This window comes from Brachyhypopomus gauderio, chromosome 4 (genome assembly GCF_052324685.1).
Source record: "Brachyhypopomus gauderio isolate BG-103 chromosome 4, BGAUD_0.2, whole genome shotgun sequence".
Classification (NCBI taxonomy): Eukaryota; Metazoa; Chordata; class Actinopteri; order Gymnotiformes; family Hypopomidae; genus Brachyhypopomus; species Brachyhypopomus gauderio.
The window spans coordinates 1,880,817-1,902,556 of NC_135214.1; the positions used below are offsets into that span (position 1 = coordinate 1,880,817).

At 42.6% G+C, this 21,740-nt stretch overlaps 1 protein-coding gene across 3 annotated transcripts in view; it reads right to left on the reverse strand.

Annotated features, from left to right (window-relative positions):
- The window catches only part of il1rapl1a (interleukin 1 receptor accessory protein-like 1a), a 68,027-nt gene extending 48,712 nt beyond the window's left edge, over positions 1 to 19,315 (reverse strand). For all 3 annotated transcript variants that reach the window (XM_077001407.1, XM_077001406.1, XM_077001405.1), the window contains exons 1-2: positions 18,837 to 19,315; positions 1,803 to 1,903 (exon numbers count right to left, since the gene is read on the reverse strand). In XM_077001407.1, coding sequence (XP_076857522.1) covers positions 1,803 to 1,887 — 85 coding nt within the window. In that variant the 5' untranslated portion in view covers positions 1,888 to 1,903; positions 18,837 to 19,315. The remainder of the gene's footprint in view (positions 1 to 1,802; positions 1,904 to 18,836) is intronic.
- Between the last annotated feature and the right edge of the window lie 2,425 nt (positions 19,316 to 21,740).

Genomic DNA, 21,740 nt, shown 5'->3' on the forward strand with positions numbered 1-21,740 from the left:
TGTGTAGTTGAGGAGTGTGTGTGGTTGAGGAGTGTGTGTGGTTGGGGAGTGTGTGTAGTTGGGGAGTGTGTGTAGTTGAGGAGTGTGTGTGGTTGAGGAGTGTGTGTAGTTGAGGAGTGTGTGTGGCTGGCGAGTGTGTGTGGTTGAGGAGTGTGTGTAGTTGGGGAGTGTGTGTGGTTGAGGAGTGTGTGTGGTTGAGGAGTGTGTGTAGTTGGGGAGTGTGTGTGGTTGAGGAGTGTGTGTGGTTGAGGAGTGTGTGTGGTTGAGGAGTGTGTGTGGTTGAGGAGTGTGTGTAGTTGAGGAGTGTGTGTAGTTGAGGAGTGTGTGTGGTTGAGGAGTGTGTGTAGTTGGGGAGTGTGTGTGGTTGAGGAGTGTGTGTGGTTGAGGAGTGTGTGTAGTTGGGGAGTGTGTGTGGTTGAGGAGTGTGTGTAGTTGGAGAGTGTGTGTAGTTGGGGAGTGTGTGTGGTTGAGGAGTGTGTGTAGTTGGAGAGTGTGTGTAGTTGGGGAGTGTGTGTGGTTGAGGAGTGTGTGTGGTTGAGGAGTGTGTGTGGTGCAGCTAGTCATCTTGCCTCTTTTTTCCTATTAGCTGCACAACTTCTTTAAGATGTGCCTGAGAATCGTTCCATCACCTCAATCTCTAAATAGAGGTTGCCATGCATGCCGGATTCACTTCCTCAGAACTTGCCATGAAAGAGCCAATCGGAGCATGACTTTTCATCCTCTTGTCACAAAAAGAACCAATCAGAGCATGACCCTGTCCAATCAGCACAAAGGAGTCTTTGAAGACCTGTTGGAGGGATCCTTGATATTCTGAGAGTAAGTGTGTGTGTTTGTTTGTGTGTGTGAGTGGGGGGAAGAGTGCTTAGGATTTGAGAGAGTGTGTCTGCTTGGAGCACAGAAATGTGTTCACAGAGAGATGCTAACACATACACAACTTTGCAGAAAAGCACAGGTCTGGAAGAGAGAAGAACCAGCCATCTGTTAGAGGTGTTACTCTGTTGCCAGTGTGTACTGTATGTGTGTTGTGTGTGTGAGCGTGTGTGTACATGTGTCTGTGTGTGTATATGTGTGTGTGTGTGTGTGTACATGTATCTGTGCATGTCTGTGTGTGTGTGTGTGTGTGTGTGTGTGTGTGTGTGTGTGTGTGTGTGTGTGTGTGTGTGTGTGTGTGTGTGTGTGTGTGTGTGTGTGTGTGTGTGTGTGTGAGGGAAAAAGAGCATGAAATGAATGCCAAGACCACCATGTTCTCCAGATAATGAAGTGCAGAAAGATGCTGAGTGACACACAGTTTGGTTTTTCACGTGACAAAATGCATTTTATATCAAAACCCACAACACTTTGTTGGTTTGTGGAGCTAGCAAATGATACACCTAGTTCATTTTATATGCATAAAAATCCAAACCACAAATGCTTAACATTTGAACTACAGAAGACAGGTTCTTTCAACCGTGCACTTTCACAGAGATGTTTAAATATGCAATTATAGAATAAAACCTTGTAACCACATAATAGAGTTATTCATATTTTAGAGCATAAAAACCATATTCTTAAGTAAGAGCTTGTTACCATGTTCTAAGGTCACCTTGGGAATGTTAGGACGCTCATAAAGACGTCTTATAGAAAAGCTGAATGCAGTGACTTTCTACTGTAATTCTTCATTTAAGAAAAGGAGATTTAATCCTTAAATACTGCCAGAGAAACCTCCTTCAGCAATACCTTTGAAACTGTAACTGTTCCTTAACTCCCCTATTGTGGGTGTACCAGACATGACTGACAGGAAGGTGGGCACAGGTGTAGCCTACCTGAGCCTCTTTTTGACACCACCTTTAGAGTCAACGACACAGAGACCCCAGTGAGCAGAATCAGCACAGGGATAAGAGCTGTCATTTTCTCCTCCTCCAGCCTGCACAGAGAGAGGGAGAGAGAGAAAGAGAGAGTGAGGGAGAGAGAGAGAGGAAGGAAGAGATGTAGAGAGAAAAAGAGAGGGAGAGATGGAGATGGAGGAGGGGTTGCGGGGGAGAGGGAGAGAGAGAGAGACTGCGTTATATATTAGTCAGATTTCCACCAACATACAGAACCCCACTCAAAGACAAATCTGCTTTCCTAAAGGATTTTAGGCAAGACAGGGAGGGAGCTTTCAGATCTGCCATACTGAAGGGCTCAGACAAAGACACGCAAGGAGTCAACATGCTCTGTACACGAGTCTGTAAGCCGTGGGTCTGATCAAAGACCTGCTTAGACCCTCTGCTGTGTCATGCTGTGTTCCTGGTAGCGGAGGTAAGCAACGCGCCCCCTCCCCCGCCTGTCGTGTGGATGCCTGAGTCACATGATGAGGCTGAGCACGGACAACGCTCCCCCAGACAGGCGGGCAGGCGCGGCATCGCTGTTCGGCACCAAGGCTGCTGGAGCTAATGATGTAATACAGGAGTCCTGCTACAGAGCAAAAAAGAAACTTGTCTAAAACTTGTTGGGAATAGATATAAATGTGTAAAGGTCCCCCCCCCCCATGATTTTGAATGGGTTCTCAAGGTAATCAAAGGTTGATATGCACATTTTACCACACTTCAGAATCAGTATTATCATTGTGCAACTTAATTTCATGTGTTTTAGACGGAGGAGAGGATACCCAACTACAGGAGATGTGAAGAACACAGGCTGTAGTCCAGTTTGACTTCTACAAGTCCTGAACACCAGTCTAGTGTGGCTTCTACAAGGCCTGAACACCAGTCTAGTGTGGCTTCTACAAGGCCTGAACACCAGTCTAGTGTGGCTTCTACAAGGCCTGAACACCAGTCTAGTGTGGCTTCTACAAGGCTTAAATCGCAGTCCCCTTTTCTGAAGAACTGGACACTTTTTCACAGATCAAATCACAATATATAAGATGACATTTAGCTTCCTACTTTATCCTAAAAATCAATTACTGCTTTATATTTTTAAAACATCATAACATCAGGAATTAAATTTGCTTAAAACAATTTTAGGTAGAAACTTATATTAGCAAATTGGCTTGAATTAACTCTTTTTCTCCTCTACATTGGCCAAGTTAAACTGTATTGCAATGTAGATTTGATTAATGAATAACCAGACACTTGAATTAGCTCTCAGCAGACCTTAATATTTAAAGTACAAAAACAGAAGCAGGACTATTACACAATTTTTTTACTATGTCAGATTGTAATTGCCTTTCCAAGAACTAAATCTTGAAGAAGCATTCGCTACTTAGAAGAAAGAAAAAAAAAATCATTCAAAACAATTATTTTAGGATTTGAAACAATTCTGTCTGTATACTACATGTTGCCAATCTCTGTCCAAGTCTGCTCAGCTTCTGTTCTGGAGATCTATCACCCTGCCGAGTTCAGACTATAATCTACCACACCTGATCCAGTTAGCCAAGGCCTTCAGTAGCATATGAGAAGCAGGTGTGTTGGAAACCTGCATGGCAGTAGATCTCTAGTAGGTATCTCCCCAAGAGAGTTCAGAGCAGATCTCATCTTCATCAACTTCTTTCTGTTTCTGTGGTTTATTCTGACAACACGTGTGAAGTAACATGAATATAGATCACATCGCAGTCCATCACGGGAGCCATTAACCAATAATAATTCATTACTAAAAAAGGAATGGGCACTGTGAATAAGTTCAAACATGTGACCATCATTACAGTTTAAACTCAAACAAATCAATTCTCCTTCCTGACATTATTAAGTTACTGAAAATGTTCCTTTGAAAAATTCAAGAATTAAGGTAGCTTCCTTTTGGTATTCTATGTTGAAAACAAAAATAAATTCCAAAAATGTTTCAAGCGCTGTTAGAGAGATTGTGCAGGATGAATCACAACTCTTCGCTCAACAAAGATCGATCATTTCTTCAATCCAGAATGTTGTGACTTAGCAAACAATTTCATTTTTACAATATTATGTAGGCACAGAATTTCACCATAGGGCTACTTAAAAATAGTAAAATAATCCATGGGGCCATGGCCTGAGAGGTGGATTACAACATCACGGTCAGTCTCAGTGATTTGCAACATTCAAACATACAACAAAACATGCACAAAATAATCTTGGACTATACTAAAGGCAAGATTGCCATACATTGGCTTCAGTGAAGAATGAAGACATGCATCACTTTCAAGGAAAAGTGAATCGTGCCATGGGGAGAGCGTTAAGACCTTTATTTCCAGTACTGATGGTGGAGTTCCATATGGCCAAAGATGTGTGCTTGTTACTGAAGCTCTCTTGCAAACGGACCTCAAGGTCAATACCTGTGAGTCTTAAGACATCTAAGTCCTGCATGATGGGTGTGGGAGAGCCACTGATATGTTGCTGCAGATTGCACGCTGCAGTGATATGGTGATCACCAATGCACCTGCCAGATCCGTGATCTCCTACGGCTTTGCTTCTGGCTTTGCTTCTTTCTTTTGATGATTTGACTCAAGTCTCTCCCTCGGGAAGTTCGTCAGGATGTGAAGTGATGCAACCGTAATTGTTCACGTTTGCACAGGTGATCTTCGCAGGTCGACTTCTCAGAAGTTGCTTTTCACTCGCTTTTGAGTTACTCCTACTTCTATTATGCACTCTAGTTTTAATTTGCTACAGATTGGAGTATTATCCATAGCCTAACAAATCCATAGTCTCTTAATTCACATCTGCAAAACTTTTTGAGCTTGTCTGTATTATATACGTGGCTATTTCTGCACATTCATGTTGTGTGGGATCGGGACATTTCTCTTGGACAGAATCGACTATGGTCCTAATCATGTGACATCTGTCCAATGGATCTGGTCTTTACGCTTTTCTGCTGCCGGCCTGAGATGGTATGACATTTTGTCCCACGGAATGTCAAACCTGTCCACCCATGACACCATGCCCTGCAGTTCAGATCTTGATTAGGACTGTGTGGATGGACAGACATGGGGACTTTGAGGGAGCTGCGAGTGTGTTTTTGTGTTGCAAAGTCATCAGGAGGTTGATACTGGTGTGGCGACATACTGTGCTGCAGTTTCACAAGGTGAACATTAAGACCTGCATCTAGATTCAACAGTAATGCAAACATTTCAAAAACTCATCTGTCCATAGGAAACTATAAACTACAAAATGCATCTCAGACAAATCTACATGTGTGAGCCAGTGTGAAATCCTAACACATGCATTACACATTCAATCTAAAACATCGATCTAAAATAACTAAAATAATTTTTTTTAATAATATTTCTTCAGAATAAAGATTTTGTCAAAACTTTTCAAAATATAAGCTACATATATGAAATATTAGGAATGTGAGACACCAATACCTCTTTTGGTTTGATTTACATAATGCAGTCATATTAAGTAGGTTGTGAAATGTAATTTTTTGATGAATACTCACCTTTTTGTGCATGTTGCAATTTACAACACTGAATTAGATGTGGCAGGTCCTAAATACTGCAAATCACCTACACGATCGCTGTGGTCACCTTCCCCACCATATTACCACAGCATAAAGGAAGCATCCAGATTCTTTCCATTATTCTCCATCTCTCTCTATCTCTCTAGTTCTTATTTCAAACCCAACTTTTCGTATCCATTTCCTTGGATATTTCTACCATTTGGCACCAAGTTATTGGCTTCTGTGTTTGGAAAGAATGCCAAGTAATTTGCAGCTGTATATGCAGGTCTGTTGCATGGGCTTAAAAAATCAAAATCACTGCATTCCTCTAGGACAAATCACTGCATTGCTCTAGGAAAAAATAATTGAAAAGCAGCTGCAGTCAACGCAATCACAATTTAGAGTCGGCCTTTGGGTAACCATAAGTGGAAAAATGTTAATTTAATTCAAGTTATAATTGCAAGTGTTTCAGCATTTGAGGGCTCTAATAATACTCAGAATTAAATAATTTTAAAAAATGAGAAGCTGTTTGCTGTATTCACGATTTTTTTGAGTTCCTTTTGTTTTCTCTACATTGGTACTTTACATCTACTCTCCCAACTGATCATGTTATTGCATATATATATATAACTCATGGGCCACACAAGATGCCCACATTCCAGGTTGAGAAAGTAAAACACCTTCCCAGGATTTTTTTCAACCTTGCTGGATTTTCTAATTAGTGCCAGCAGGTAAAATTAGTGGAATCGACACAATCCAGTAAGCCTGAGCAAAATCTTGGTGAGTTTGACTTTTACTTTCTGAACCTGGAATGTCCACCTCTGTTGGGTATCTAGCCACATTTAACTAAAAAGACAATCTTGAATATTAACCATAACTAAGATCTAAAATGATTTTTTAAAATATACATTAGATATATTGCCATGAAATATAGTCTGTGGGAAAGACTATATTAAATATTTTATCATTATCATTTGTATTATATTTGACAATTTGTACTACTTTGCACAGTCACAATCATGCATGTGGTTGCCATAACTGTAAAAATCAGGATTACATTCAAAACCCTCTGTCAACAACCTCATTGGCTCCTCTATTGGTTTCTTGCAATTATTAGATGAGCAGTTGACAGTATATCATACCGAATAAATACTGTGGCTGCACAGATATAAATTAATTGCACAGCATACATTTATTGTCAACATCCAATGAAATTGGCACCTCCACGTTCTGTAATAAGCTGGGGAATGTGTGTGTTTTATTAAATGTATGTTTGCTTTGCTCTGATTTGGAAAAAGGGCACACAGCACAGAAAAGTGCTAATCAGAATCCTGCCCAGAATGCTATCTCCATCAGAACATTGGCTGGATATCAAGATTTCTTCATCGTGTCTTCATCAGGGAACTAAAGGTTACGTCATCCTCTGCTTGCTCAATAAGGGTTAGATTGTTTTTACATTAAATTTATGTAAAGCTGCTTTTGGCTACTGAAAAAGTTCTATATGAGTAAAACAAAGCTGAACTGAATTGATCTACATTGAATTGAATTGAAAAGCAGTAGTCCTGATCTAAAGACCAAACCTTAAGAAAAGATGTTGTACTTATTTATCAAAACATTTTCTCCCTTTTTGCAAAGTGGCACTATTCATAATTTTATATGCATTTCTGTCAAACATTTACCCACCCAATCAAGTACGAGTCAGTGATAGTATTCTAGTATTCTAGCAATTGAGTCTGGCAAAAAGCTGACAGGTTTATTTCCTGTTCCTGACGTAGTTCACCCACGCGGCTTTGTTTGACAGAGTGAAGCAGCTTTTCTCATCATGGGTTAGAGAGAAGGTAAACGACTTTGCTGGGTACCTTGGCTGGAAAGAAGGCTTCTGTTTTCTCAACTCGGTTCCACAAGCATATGATCCAAACTGAACAAGATCCAGATGTTCATGCATTTCAGGACAGAATGCTCCTCATAGCCTCTTTCCCCAGACACGTTTCAAACAAAAGAAAACTGAAAGAGCAGATTGTTTAGGAACTTTTAGAACTTTATTGGATTTATGTATTGCTCTCTCTCTCTCTCTCTCTCACTCTCTCTCTCTCTCTCTCTCTCTCTCTAGACCACATGCTCTCTCTCTCTAGCATGTGGTCTTTAAAAGGCTTATAGTTACTCACTCACCACACAAAAGGTAAAGGTGTCATGGTACGGCGGGCCCCCTGCTGGTCGCCCCCGTCCACAATGGCAGTTGTTTTGTTGTTGTTGCGTGTTCGTCCCTCAGGTGGGCGGGGCCTATGATCCGCCTCACCTGACGGTCGTTTGTTTGTCTATATATGTCTTGTCTTTGTACCAGTTGACTGCTGGTCATTGTATTGTTAATTTGGATCTTGTCACGGGTTTTTGGTTTGCTCACTTTATTCATTAAAACCTCCATTTTCCCTGAAACTTGGCGTGATCGCTTCCATTTTATTTTGCACTCCCTGCCCGTCACAAAAAATAAAGGTAATGTAAGAAACAAAACAAAGAAATAATAATCAACCACTGCTAACCACCATGTCCTGATCTTCACATTTTTAAAGCTTTTTAAAAAAGCTTTTTTTTTACTCTGGTCTTCAGAGTTTGTGTTTGTGAAATACTTTTGCACTCACATATTTTTATTTCCAAATTATGAAAGCATTTTATTTAGGGACTCCAAAACTCCAAAAACAAGCAAATTTGGGCCCAGATGTTTCCTATAGAGACACACAAGCACTTTTGGGCCCAGATGTGTCCTATAGAGACACACAAGCACTTTTGGGCCCAGATGTGTCCTATAGAGACACACAAGCACTTTTGGGCCCAGATGTGTCCTATAGAGACACACAAGCACTTTTGGGCCCAGATGTATCCTATAGAGACACACAAGCACTTTTGGGCCCAGATGTGTCCTATAGAGACACACAAGCACTTTTGGGCCCAGATGTGTCCTATAGAGACACACAAGCACTTTTGGGCCCAGATGTATCCTATAGAGACACACAAGCACTTTTGGGCCCAGATGTGTCCTATAGAGACACACAAGCACTTTTGGGCCCAGATGTGTCCTATAGAGACACACAAGCACTTTTGGGCCCAGATGTATCCTATAGAGACACACAAGCACTTTTGGGCCCAGATGTATCCTATAGAGACACACAAGCACTTTTGGGCCCAGATGTGTCCTATAGAGACACACAAGCACTTTTGGGCCCAGATGTGTCCTATAGAGACACACAAGCACTTTTGGGCCCAGATGTGTCCTATAGAGACACACAAGCACTTTTGGGCCCAGATGTGTCCTATAGAGACACAGTGTGGTGAACCTTTCAGCTGTTGTTCTCGTCTCAGCTGCAAGCAATAGCTTCATTATTCTGTACAAGCCCTAGTTTACATTTTTAAATTACATTTTCTAAGTAAAATGCTAACTCACCATACCTGGGTTATAAATCAAATCTAACAAACGAGGGAAGGGTTTATTTTATTTTTGGTTCAATTTCAGAAAATGTGTTGAATAAGGATGCCAAAAAGTCAGTGCTGATAGAATATTTACCCTATAGATGACATTTTTTTAAAATAATTAGTTAACTGATCACGTGCGCCAAGAGAAAAGGATGTAAACCACACACGCCTCTGCCAGAATATCAGGCCAAAGGAGACACTATGAACATACCTAGACAAATAAACACCCAGACATATATACACACACGCACACATGCATGTTGGCAGGCACAGCTGTGGATGATTGATGTGGTGATTTTATGAGTTAATCCAATTTAAACTCTCCACAGCCCCAAGCCTGACAGAGAACACATTTACCATGCAGTAAGTAGAACAGTGCCTCTGGAGGAATGCCGCTACATTATGAGCACACACACACACACACACACACACACACACACACACACACACACACACACACACACACACACACACACACACACACACACACATCGAAACATATACGCATGTATACCCAAGGACAATCAGACGCTCAGAGCAGAGACCATGGAGCAGCAGACGGCATCTGTATTGAGAGCAATCTATATGCACCTCCACAGGGGCCGATGGAATCAGGGGGAGAGACGGACCCAGAAAGACCCAGAGAGGAAAAGAGCATCTAACATACACAGGCTAAGAGTGAATATGAGAGCCTTTTGGTGGCCTACATTATTTATTGAACCTCTTCCAGCTCCCCAATGTCAGCCAAAAGCATGCCCCAATCTGCTAAATATCACTGCTAACACTGCTACAGGCTAACAAAGTGTGTGTGTGTGTGTGTGTGTGTGTGTGTGTGTGTGTGTGTGTGTGTGTGTGTGTGTGTGTGTGTGTGTGTGTGTGTGTGTGTGTGTGTGTGTGTGTGTGTGTGTGTGTGTGTGCAAGGAGCATGTAAGTGTGTGTGCGAACACATACCGTAGAGCAGAGAATGCAGGGTTAAACAAAAACTGAAAGTGATAGAATTACAGTTTTTATAGGCCAGCGTTTCTCAACAGCCGTCCTTGGGGACCCCTATACTGCACATTTAATGTGTTCCCTGCATCTAACAAACCTGGTCCAACTCTTTAGCTAATTAGCAAGCCCATCAGGAGAAAACCCAGGGCTCTGAGAAGAACTTCTCCCCAGAACTGCAGCTAACAACTACTGCCACAAACAATTGTTTTGCATTTCAATGCTCATTATAAAATGTTCATAAATCAGATGCAAACATTAAATCTGCACAATCCCTCCCGTCTGCTGGTGTGGCGAGCGCCTGGGTTGGTCGCCACTGACCCCCAGCTCTCATGCACGATTCACAACACAATAAGTGTCAAAGGAAGACAGAGACGTTCCACAAGCCCAGTCATTTACTCACAGGTTCAGATTGTATGACTGATCAAAATGGCAAACTCTGCAAAATCCTCATCAGTAGTAGCGTTATAAGATGTGATGCCTTCTGCACTAATGATTTACATGTATTCGGTAAATCACACACACATACGTGAGACTTGTGTATGTGTGCATGTGCATGTGTGTGTGTGTGTGTGTGCGCGTGTGTGTGTGTGTGTGTGCATGTGTGTGTGCATGTGCATGTGTGTGTGCATGTGTGTTTGCGTGCATACTTGTGTGTGTGCATGCGTTTGTGTGTGTGCATGCGTTTGTGTGTGTGCATGTGTGTGTGTGTGTGTGTGTGTGCATGCGTTTGTGTGTGTGCATGTGTGTGTGTGTGTGCGTGCATGTATACGTGTGTGCATGTGTATGCATGTTATGTGTGTGTGTGTGTGTGTATGAACCAGTCACCCTCTTCACACTTCACTGATCGAGATAAGAAGTGACCCCTGGGTGTGCTCCTCAGTGCACTGCTGTATTGATGTTGATTAATTATTTAGAGATGTCTACCCCATTGCTCCACTTTCCACCTTTATCCAAACACACTCACACACACGCAGGTGCCCGTCTGACAGAAACCAAGAGAACACAACAGGAAAAAAATGTAATAAGGAAAGCAAACATGAAGGAAGAGGGGGGGGGTTTGAAGAGGGGTGAAGAGGTGAAGAGGCCACAGGAAATCCTGTTATATGGGAAAGGACTGGGAGTGAGAGTGAGAGTGAGGCGCTGGCAGGCCGTCGGCCACCACTCTGGACCGCTGTGTCCAACACCGATCGGGTCGTGAGCCGCACTGCAGCAGTCTCCATGTCGGCCTCGTGCCACACACAGCTTCCACTCACTACGCTTCTTTTCCAATAGAGTCCTCACTCTAAGTCATGGGGTGATTCTGTCCTGTTCAAGTGAACGGCTGTGTGTGTGTGTGTGTGTGTGTGTGTGTGTGTGTGTGTGTGTGTGTGTACGTGTGTGTGTGTGTGTGTGTGTGTGTACGTGTGTACGTGTGTGTGTGTGTGTGTGTGTGTGTGTACGTGTGTGTGTGTGTGTGTGTGTGTGTGTGTGCGTGTGTGTGTGTGTACGTGTGTGTGTGTGTGTGTGTGTGTGTGTGTGTGTGTGTATGTGTGTGTGTGTGTGTGTGTGTACGTGTGTGTGTGTGTGTGTGTGTGTGTGTGTGTGTGTGTGTGTACGTGTGTGTGTGTGGCCAATGTCCTAGATTCACCCCAGGAACACCGGCTGAATTCCGTCAATAAAGCCATTTATAACACAACCCCCCACCGCCGCCGCCAACACACACACACACACACACACACACACACACACACACACACACACACACACACACACACACACACACACACACACACACACACACACAATGAATTCCTATGAGATGTTCATGCTTTGAAGTGAACATCCTGGTGAAGTGGTAAACCTGTAGCTGTTAGAAATCTAACATCTATCATTTTTTCTTCATATATTTGGGAAATATTGAAGATGCCATTAGCTGATAAAACAGACACAAATCAGGTGAAATCCTTTCTAAAAACACAGAGGGACAGTGAACACACACACCTTACCTTCCAAAGTGGCTGCAGGGTGCTGTAAGTAAATGCTAATCAATAATTACAACAAGGATTCTTGGACAATGAGGTTATTTACCACTCACATGCTCCAGATTGTGAAAAGGACCTGTGTGTGTGCAGCTATTTTAACACACTCCCTAACCATAGCAGAACTGTCACACTTCCACCAGCCAATTAGACATGTCCGCAGGTAACCCTCTGGGACCTGAGAGGACCAATGAGATGTGTAACTACAGCAGTGATTGAAATGTCAGGGTAACCAAGGCCATATGTATAGTGCATACCAAGACCACACACACACACGCGCGCGCACACACACACACGTACACAATCACTCACACACACTGTGCACATCTGGATATAAATAAATCATGGGTCACCCTCATCTAGGAATGATAGTGCTTCAAATAAAACAATTAGGCTAAATTCATTTCTCATCCCCACCCAAGTTCTCAGGTGTTATACATAACCAGAACATGATTTAAGTAATTAACATATGCCGTTTTATCCTTAATACATCTCCCAGACTCCATCTCAGATGTATCAGATGTATGAAAATTCTCTCAATTCTGCAAATGAGTTTAGGAAAAATCTGTCACTTGTGTCACACCTGCAGTTACTGAGTCTCATGTGATCAAATGCCGAATCTTTAAATATTCTATAGGTTCTGCACCGAACATCTGTAGTTACATACCGTCAGCACTGAAGGTATTTTTGTTCTGTATTTAGTTATCAATAGATGTCATGATGCTCTATAGTAATTTTATGACTCACAGCTCAGCGCTGTACATGACGACGTCACGCTCAGAACGTTTACATCAGAAGTTGCACTTTGGCTCATTCACTTTCATTTGCTTAATGAAGATGACTTCTTCTGAAATCCTGCAGCACTCTCTAGCCATGGGTGTATTTTCATCAGTGCTAAATAATGACGATACTGTGTTTCATCTACATTGCATTCATTTATCTTTTTGTGGGCTCACAGCACTTTGGATGTCACTCAGATTTTTTTTGATGCAGACAATGACCAAGCAAACAAGCCAAAACATGGGTAAACAAGGGGAATGTGGTGTGTGGGTCCCACTCTAGGCTGGTTTTAGTAGCAGGAGTGCATCTGGTGTCTCCCAAGGCTGCAGGTGTGACTTATCTACAGAACATTGAGGCGATTCCAGATGGTCAGCTCCTTCTGGGCTCAGCGCCACAAGACCCGGTTTTAGAGGTGCAGAATCTGCCTCCGGTCCTTGGTTCCCCCCATATGTGGCGACCAGGCCAATGGAAGCGCCGTCCAGGGCAGCAGCAACAGCTCCCCTTGGAAAGGGCCGAAGGGACCTGGCGACCTCAGGTAGATGGGGAGGCGGAGCCTGTGTGGAGAAGGCTGGGCCACAGGCAGCCAGAACCAAAGCTGCTCATCTGGTTGGCCGCGGGGGGCGGGGAGCAAGCTAAGCCAAGCGCTGCTGCGACCCAGAGTTCCTGCCCCACGGAACACAGTGCCCGTCCAATCACAAAGCACAAGACTAGGCTTTTCTTTTTTCTAAAGTAAGCCAGTCTGCTGGCTTGGTTTAATATATTTTGTTAATAGGTGTGTTAATGAGTCTAGATTAAAAGGTCTGAGAGCTGGTAATTCTCACAATGGAATCCCAAAAACTTTAGGAATAGAATTGCTCACATAACTCTGAGCCAGTGTGGAAGGCTGTGAAGTTGTGTTACTTCTTATAGATTTTACCGTAGTATAATAGTCTTCACTAGTTAGTTTTGTTATGCAATTTTGTTTGCTGGAAAATGCAACTTTCTTTCATAGTGGAGTGAATTGTTCAGTTTATTAATTTGAAAGGTCAGTACAAGGTCTCTGAAAATTGCTATCCAAAGAATCTTCCAAAAAGGTTTTATTATTGTGTATATATTTGAGTTTAACATCTCTATCATTTACATAATGCGTTGCCAAGTAAGGTCAGCTGTTAAGTGTCCTACAACATCCAGTCTAATGAAGAGACGTACACTCAGGGATCAACAGGCTGAGTGACATTTGAGCTTTTAGGTAACATTTGTAACCATTGTGCCACTGTGAGATATCAGAAATACACAAAGAAATGTTGGGCATGGACATGTGTATATACAGTACTCATCACTGGAGTATAATCAAGCATAAAACAGGAGCTGAGCTCTTCAGAACTTAGCTACACGACTACATTTGACATCTGTCAAAACACTTCTTTCAAAACAAAAAACGCCATTACTTTTAAGAATATATACGGTGTATATGTATTCCATATGTGTTTGGTATAGTTAATATTTATAAAGAATTCTTTAGATCAGTAAACACACACACACACACACACACACACACAGGCACACAAGCAGGATTCAGCATTATTCAGGAGACATTATTCTGGGTTTCTGACAGTCTGTCAGCTCTCAGTTAAAGACAGAGTGACAGGCCGGCCCAAGCCCAAATCCTTCCAAACTGATCGGCTTCATCGAGTACCCAGAGCAGTGCGGTATGAGTCAGCATGTGTATGCAATCAGGACTATGGGCTTGGCTATATTTGTGGGTATAAGAAACACATATTGTGCTCGGACAGAATCAAAGAGAGATTCCTTGAGTGAGTTCTCAGTAATTGACAGGCAAGAAGCCAAGCAGAGTGTAAAACAAGATTTCGTCCACCATTACAACAAAAACATACACAAGTATACACATACATGAACAAACACACACACACACACACACACACACACACACACACACACACACACACACACACACACACACACACACACACACACACACACACACACACACATCAGATCAAGGTTGTACCACTTCCAGTTTCCAAACTGGGTTTCCCTACAGGAACTTGTCTCCTGATGCAAGAGATATAGTATTCCCATTTCTTACTACAGACATCTAATCAATGTCTTTTCTTCTCTTATTGCCAATCAATAACTATTGTTCTCAAGGGCCGATCGATGGGCCCCTGGGCGGTGCCCATTTCCACGCTTACTCCACTCCACTGCAGGATGCCCTCATTACCCAGTCAAGAGCTAACAAGAGAGCTGAAGGCTCACCAAGACTCACAGCAACCTTCTTTATCGACAAGACAGCAAGAAATTACTTTATTGTTTCAGTCATTCACCTATCGAGCTCCTCTCTCTTACTGTCTGTCTATCTCTCTCTGTCTCTTTCTCTCTCTCTGTCTTTTTCTGTGTGTGTCTCTCTTGGCTTTAATGATGTGGGAGTATGAACTGTATAATGAAGGCTTCCCCAGTACATATTCCCCTCAGTACTAACACATGGGCAAACATACACACACATGGGCAAACATACACACACACACAGACACACACACACACACACACACACACACACATATACATTCACAAAGGCACATTATTGATACTGTACACAGTAAAGTGGTCCCTCAGAAACCCCTCGTCTCAGGAGTGTGTTTCATTAGCCATGAAAAGCAATACAGGTCTATCATACATGGAGCAGAGAAGTACATGCGCATGCGCACACACACACACACACACACACACACACACACACACACACACACAGACAATGTTGTGTATTGGAAATTTTACCTCAATACATGTACAATTAGCAACACAATACAGGATTTGCATCACTGAACAGACAACAGCAGGTCAACTGTAATAATAATAATAATAATTTATATAGCTTCTTTTTGAACTCAGTGTCACATTAAAATATTGCAGGGGGAAAGAACAATTAAAAAACAAGTGAACAAATGGGGGACAACTTTAAAAACACTAGAATTAACTCCAAAGGTTTATGGCAGACAAATTCATCATAAATAATCATGAAACAATCTGCAAACCATTACCCTACTGTACCATAAACTTATAACATACTACAAATTAAAATACATCTTCTATCTTAGATCCCATATTCATTCTCTATGTGTCTGATCATTTCCTTGAAGCCAAAAAAAAGCAAGAGGCATCTTTAAACAACATCTTTAAACAACATGCACACTAGGCGTGTCTTCACGGTAGGGAAGCATTCAAATCAGCGTTTGCTTCCACTGGCAAAGTTAAACAGACTCTTATTTAGTTAAAACAATTAGACAATCCAATGACAACTTGTGCTAGTGCACAAAAGTCCTGTGGTCACACTGCTGCTTTGTTTGTCTAGCTCGCAAACGACGGCACCTTCACGTCTCGTTTTATGAAGTGTGCCGTCTCCTCCGGCTCGCCGTAGCTCACGGCTTGGCTGTGAGTATCTTTTCCAATGACAAATGAATACTAAGGCGGAGCTGCACGTTGAAGGATGCCTGTTGCAGAACTTGTGCCTTTGCGAAACGTGTAACACCCAATGTTTGACAAACTCGAGCGCTGAGTGAGACAGGCCTCACTGCTCAGTACGTTTGCTCTCCTGGATCTGAGTATCAAGCTACTATGCATCCACGTGAGGCCCACAGGCTCCAAACTGCACACACAACACGTTCTGTGCCTTATGCGCCTATTGACGCAAGAATTATGCCGTAATCGTTTCGCAGGAGAAAGAAGCTGGTTGGGGATTAGAAAGAAGATTGCCATCTTTTGCTATCTCGGATCTGGATTTAGAAAAACATTTTTCGTGGAGCCGGCCGTGATAGCAAGACCGGAGCTGGGTTTGATTTAGTGTTAAATGTGCGTGATGTAATCAGATGCCATGCCTTTCTATTACCACAGGCCTGCCATGACCAAACACTGCCTTTATTATTCAGCTTTTCTGGGATTTCACAGCACCTGGCCTTGTCCTTGATTATAAGACACTAATGTCTTACAAGCAAACGTTTGTGCGTCCGTGATGATTCTTTGCCATTTGTTCAGTATTATCCCAATATGGTTCCATGTGAGTTCCTGATGAGAAACCTTTTAGTCTTCTTACCCTCATTTTGGGCTTGAAGATTTATGCTAGCCATTAGCATAGACCAAGTTACATAAGACAATGCCTCATATGCACAACCCTGTGACTCCAAAATGAAGGCTCCTCTTGGTCTGCCAAATAAGATTAAGGATCGGGGACTTGCATATGCCTGAGTTATGAAGACAACATCCATCGGAGTACAGCAGAGTGTCCCTCTCGTGTTTTGAGCTTTGCCATTTTCCCATCGCCAGACGATACAGCCTGGGCACTCAGCCTACGCTGAATCTCAAAATAATGCCAAAATCATCAGTAACAGACATGAGAAGACTGGGTATATGTTTGAAAGGGGCGGAGTGGATTCACAGGATGACGAGCTTGGACACCAGCGTCTTGACTGGTGGCTCCACACCAACACCGGCCCGGTAACCATGTTTGGAACTGCAAGGACAACTTCAACTTTTAAACAAGATTAGACGGACACTGTTTTACTTACTCAAATTATATCAACTGCAGAAATGAAACGCTTGTTCAGCACAAAATGCAAAAAGATCTGCAGGTACAGTCTTTACTATGCTTTAATTATTATTATTATTATTATTATTATTATTATTATTATTATTATTACTGTTGTTGTTACTATTACTACTAGTAGTAGTACTGCAATAACTACTGCTTTTACTACTACTAATCATAATAAAAGTGATAAGAATTATAATAATAACATAAAAAATGGTTTTATTCACGGCTATCCATTACCTTTATAGAGGAATCCGGAAATATCCTACAAGCTGGCAAACACTGCTAGACGCTCAGTTTGTTAATAGGGCATCCTACCGCCGCTAGTGATGGTTTGTACTAGTGAGAGCTCTTCGAGTGTTCCGTATCGAGAGGGCTGAGACTGGAAAAGTGGCCGATGTCCAAACCGACCCCGGGCGGATACTGTAGCGACACAACACGAAGGCGCAGCGGGATCGGCCGCGTTCCTCTCCGCAAGCGCACACAACACGCAGCCCACGGGAGGAGAGGAGGGGGGGGGGGCGCTCCATTTTCTCAGCCTGACTGACACTTCCAGTAAGAGGAGTCAATTACGCTGTCAAAACCAATTTGATAAAGCTCCCTGTTTACCACTGGGTTGGGTTTTAATGGGGTATCTGCCCGCATACCCTAAAAATGGTATGTTGATTCAGAGATGTTTTCAAAACGGCACCTGTCGTAATACTCGTAATATTGTCTGCTGATAGTTAGGCGATTGGTGAGTTTCGTGGTGGGTGCGCGGGGGTGGTGGTGGTGGTGGGGGGGGGGGGGGGGGGGGGTGACTGCGCATTAGTTGCTGCAGAAATACGATCTTCATCTCTCACAAGTCTTATCCTCGTGTTTTGCGCTACAGCCGGCGCGTTTCCCCAAAAGCACATTTTGCTCCCCGTGGAATGCGATCCCACGCACGGGCTCCAGGACCATGCAACGGACCATCTCTCTCTCTCTCTTTCTCTCTCTCTCTCACCATCTCTCTCTCTCTCTCTCTCTCTGTTGCGGTCCCTGTGAAAAGACAGTGACTGCAATGTGCATGTGCAGCTCGTGCCATCACAGCAGGTTCAACTCTTGCCAACGCCGCATCACTGCACTTCTGAGACTGTCTCAGGAAAAGCCACACTAAACACATTCTGGTTATCGTGTGCTCTCAAATTCACTTTTATCACCTTCTAATATTATTATACGAACAAATACGCTAAGCATAGAGGCGGGATAAGGCGAAAATGACCACAAGTGTCATTTTTTTTCTCGGATATTATTTCCCAATTGGAATTCACGTAAGACGCATTTTACTTGAAATAAATCACAATTACTCGTCACGGCACGACCACTTATGCGATTACTGAAGGGATGTGAAGCGAACGACGCTCAAATTGTGTGTGAAAATATCAATCTACCCGAGACACTGCTGCTACAGACCCCATCCAAGTCCTTCACACCCAAACATGTATTTTCTTCATTCACAGGTGTCAGGAATAAATACCCTGTTCATGCTGGATTATTATATTGGCAACTTTACACGCACATGAGTCGCACTGGGAACGAATCAACCCTCCACCCCCGCATCACCTCTTCTAAGAAAACACTTCAAACTTTATCACGGACATGACAGCTTGGCTTACCGTCAGCTCTTCACCAGATCTGTCCGCCTGCAGCGGTCAAACGATACGAGACTCGGTATCTGCACTCATGTACATCACGGCAAAACGGGCTCCCCAGACATCACTCACACAACCGAGGAAACAAGAGACCAAAATCATCCATCCAAACAGGAGACCGTTAATTCCAACGTAAACGTCCCGTTACGGCGTAGTCGTCAAATAAGAAAACTGGTTTCTTTTATTCTCGGCAGCTGCATTCAATGACTATGACTTATCATATAAGAATAGGCAAGTAAGAACTGAAAGGTGGGCTATTTATGGTGGACCCATGACTGAGGCGCAGCTCTATTCCAAGTGATGTTCGCTTAGTTTCTTGCACCGCGGTGCTGAGGCTCACGCGCGAGCCCGCGCGCTCTGGAGTCGCCGGGCTGTAAGGAGAAATGATTCGAGAATTCTCAGGTATCCGGTAGCGCGAGCTCCTGTGGGATTTTCCTGCAAGATGCGATATGTACGCGCACACAGCTCGCGCGCTGATGAAGAAGTCTTCTTGGTCCTAAAGTCCGCAACGCGCACTCAATAAACATCACAGACCAGCGCGTGCTGAGAAACATCAGAAATTTTGAGTCGACCTCGTTCAGGGGAATTTTGCAATATATGTGCATATATTTTTATTTTAATTGAAAAGTTAGTCGAACATGTTTTAAAATTCTATCGTGGTATACAATAAGGACAGTACAAATGTCACATAAAAAAACACAAGATTTAGAAATTTGCTGGTTAAGAGTGTCACATATGTGATACCAAATGACAGCAACAGCTCTCTAACACGGTGTGAAAAACTTTTCAGCACTTGCTATGACGTAAGAGAGGTAACTGGGCTTCTCACGTGGCTTTCTGTTTACTCTGAAGCAGGGGCGATTTTAGGATCTGGTCTTTAGGGGTGCCCAGCCCCCAGTGCTCACAGAGGCACAATACCAAAGTATTGCGCAGGTGCAGAGCAAGGTTTTTGCATAATATAATATTTAAAAAATTTGTTGAGCCAGGGGGTGCTGAGCAACTTCACGGTGGTGCTCTAGCACCACTAAAAATACCCTAGCCTCGCCCCTGCTCTGAAGTAATAATTGGTCAAAGAGCTAGCAAACACACACAGTATTGGAAAACAGCATCACATTTTTATTATGATAAGATGTCATACATGAAGGAATTTTCTGTTCAGTTATAAGAAAATTAAATAAACAGAACAGGGTGCTACTGATGCTATTGATGCACCAGGTTTACATATCACCTAATGTTTGGTGCCTTTAATAGTAAATGATTAAGTACAAATACAAATGCAAACCCTCTCCTAAAAAACAAGCTTTTTCAAAGCTTGTTATCAAATTCCCATATGGTAATATAATAAAACACCATATTAAGAAGGTTCTCAGGACTAATATAGTGGAACACCATATTAAGAAGGTTCTCAGGACTAATAACACTCCTACTGAAAAGTGTCTCCTTCAAAACCTTCAATTATACCTATGATTGACATGTTTTGAAATCTTCAAAGATGAATAAATCCTAATCCTGTCTTTCTGGTAACATTTTTATTTCAGTATGCAGTGGCCTGGAAAAAGGATCTGCACTGCCAGCGTCTGTCCTAGCTGTAGGCTTTAAGCTGAGCCGGTGCTCCTTGACTCTGAGAACAGCCAATCACGAAGACCAAACACTGACCAGCAATGAGGCTCAGACATCTAGTCTCTCATATAACCCAGCGGGTTGATTGTCCTATCCCTGTCCCTATCATCATGTCCTCACAACTGCTGCCGCTTGGTTACGTTCTAGAAGACAAATGCTGAGATTGGCCCAGGACTCAGTAGTAATGTCCAAGATAAACATTGGGTCCACATATTCAGGCCAGAAGCTGCTTGCTGTTAGACACAATGAAATACATATATACTGGAATCTTCTTCAGATTTACACACACACACACACACACACACACACACACACACACACACACACACACACACGCACACACACGCACGCACGCACACACACACACACACACACACACACACACACACACACACACACACACACACAAATCCAATTCTAGGTAACAGTAGTGCTCTTAGGGTAAAATATATATAAACAGTATATACTAAAAATTGTAGTGGAGTACACAAAGTTTCCAGAGAAACAGGGAGATTTTGGACAGAGGTCCTTCAACAGCTGTGTAAGCAAACACTTCACGTTGATTAAAGAAAGATCTCTCTCTCTCTCTCTCTCTCTCTCTCTCTCTCTATATATATATATATATATATATATATATATATATATATATAGATAGATAGATAGATAGATAGATAGATAGATAGATAGATAGATAGATAGATAGATAGATAGATATTTATTTATATAAAACTAAAAGGTAAATGAATTATATTTAAATAATGAATTACCTGAAGCAATTCGTCATACACAAAGTTTCTGACTTTCAGAGAAAGTCCAATTTTGTGTGTGTGTGTATGTGTGTGTGTGTATAGGAAGGGTGGGATAGTGTGGGCGTGTGTCTATGGGGGTGTGACAGTTAACTCAGAATAGAAGCCTAAAGTAAGGTGTGTGTGTGTGTGTGTGTGTGTGTGTGTGTGTGTGTGTGTGTGTGTGTGTGTGTGTGTGTGTGTGTGTGTGTGTGTGCGTGCGTATGTGTATGTGGTGTGTGTGAGAGTGTGTGTGTGTGTGTTTTCCCAATCACTTTGCTGTCCTGTCCAGAGTGAGTCTCTCACTCTGTGAGTTGCATAACGATGAGGAGGTTCACAGCAAAAGAAAAGCCCACTCAATGGACATGCACACACACACATGCACACTTATACACACACACACATGCACAATCACACACATACATGCAAACACACATGCACAATCACATACACACAGTCTCAT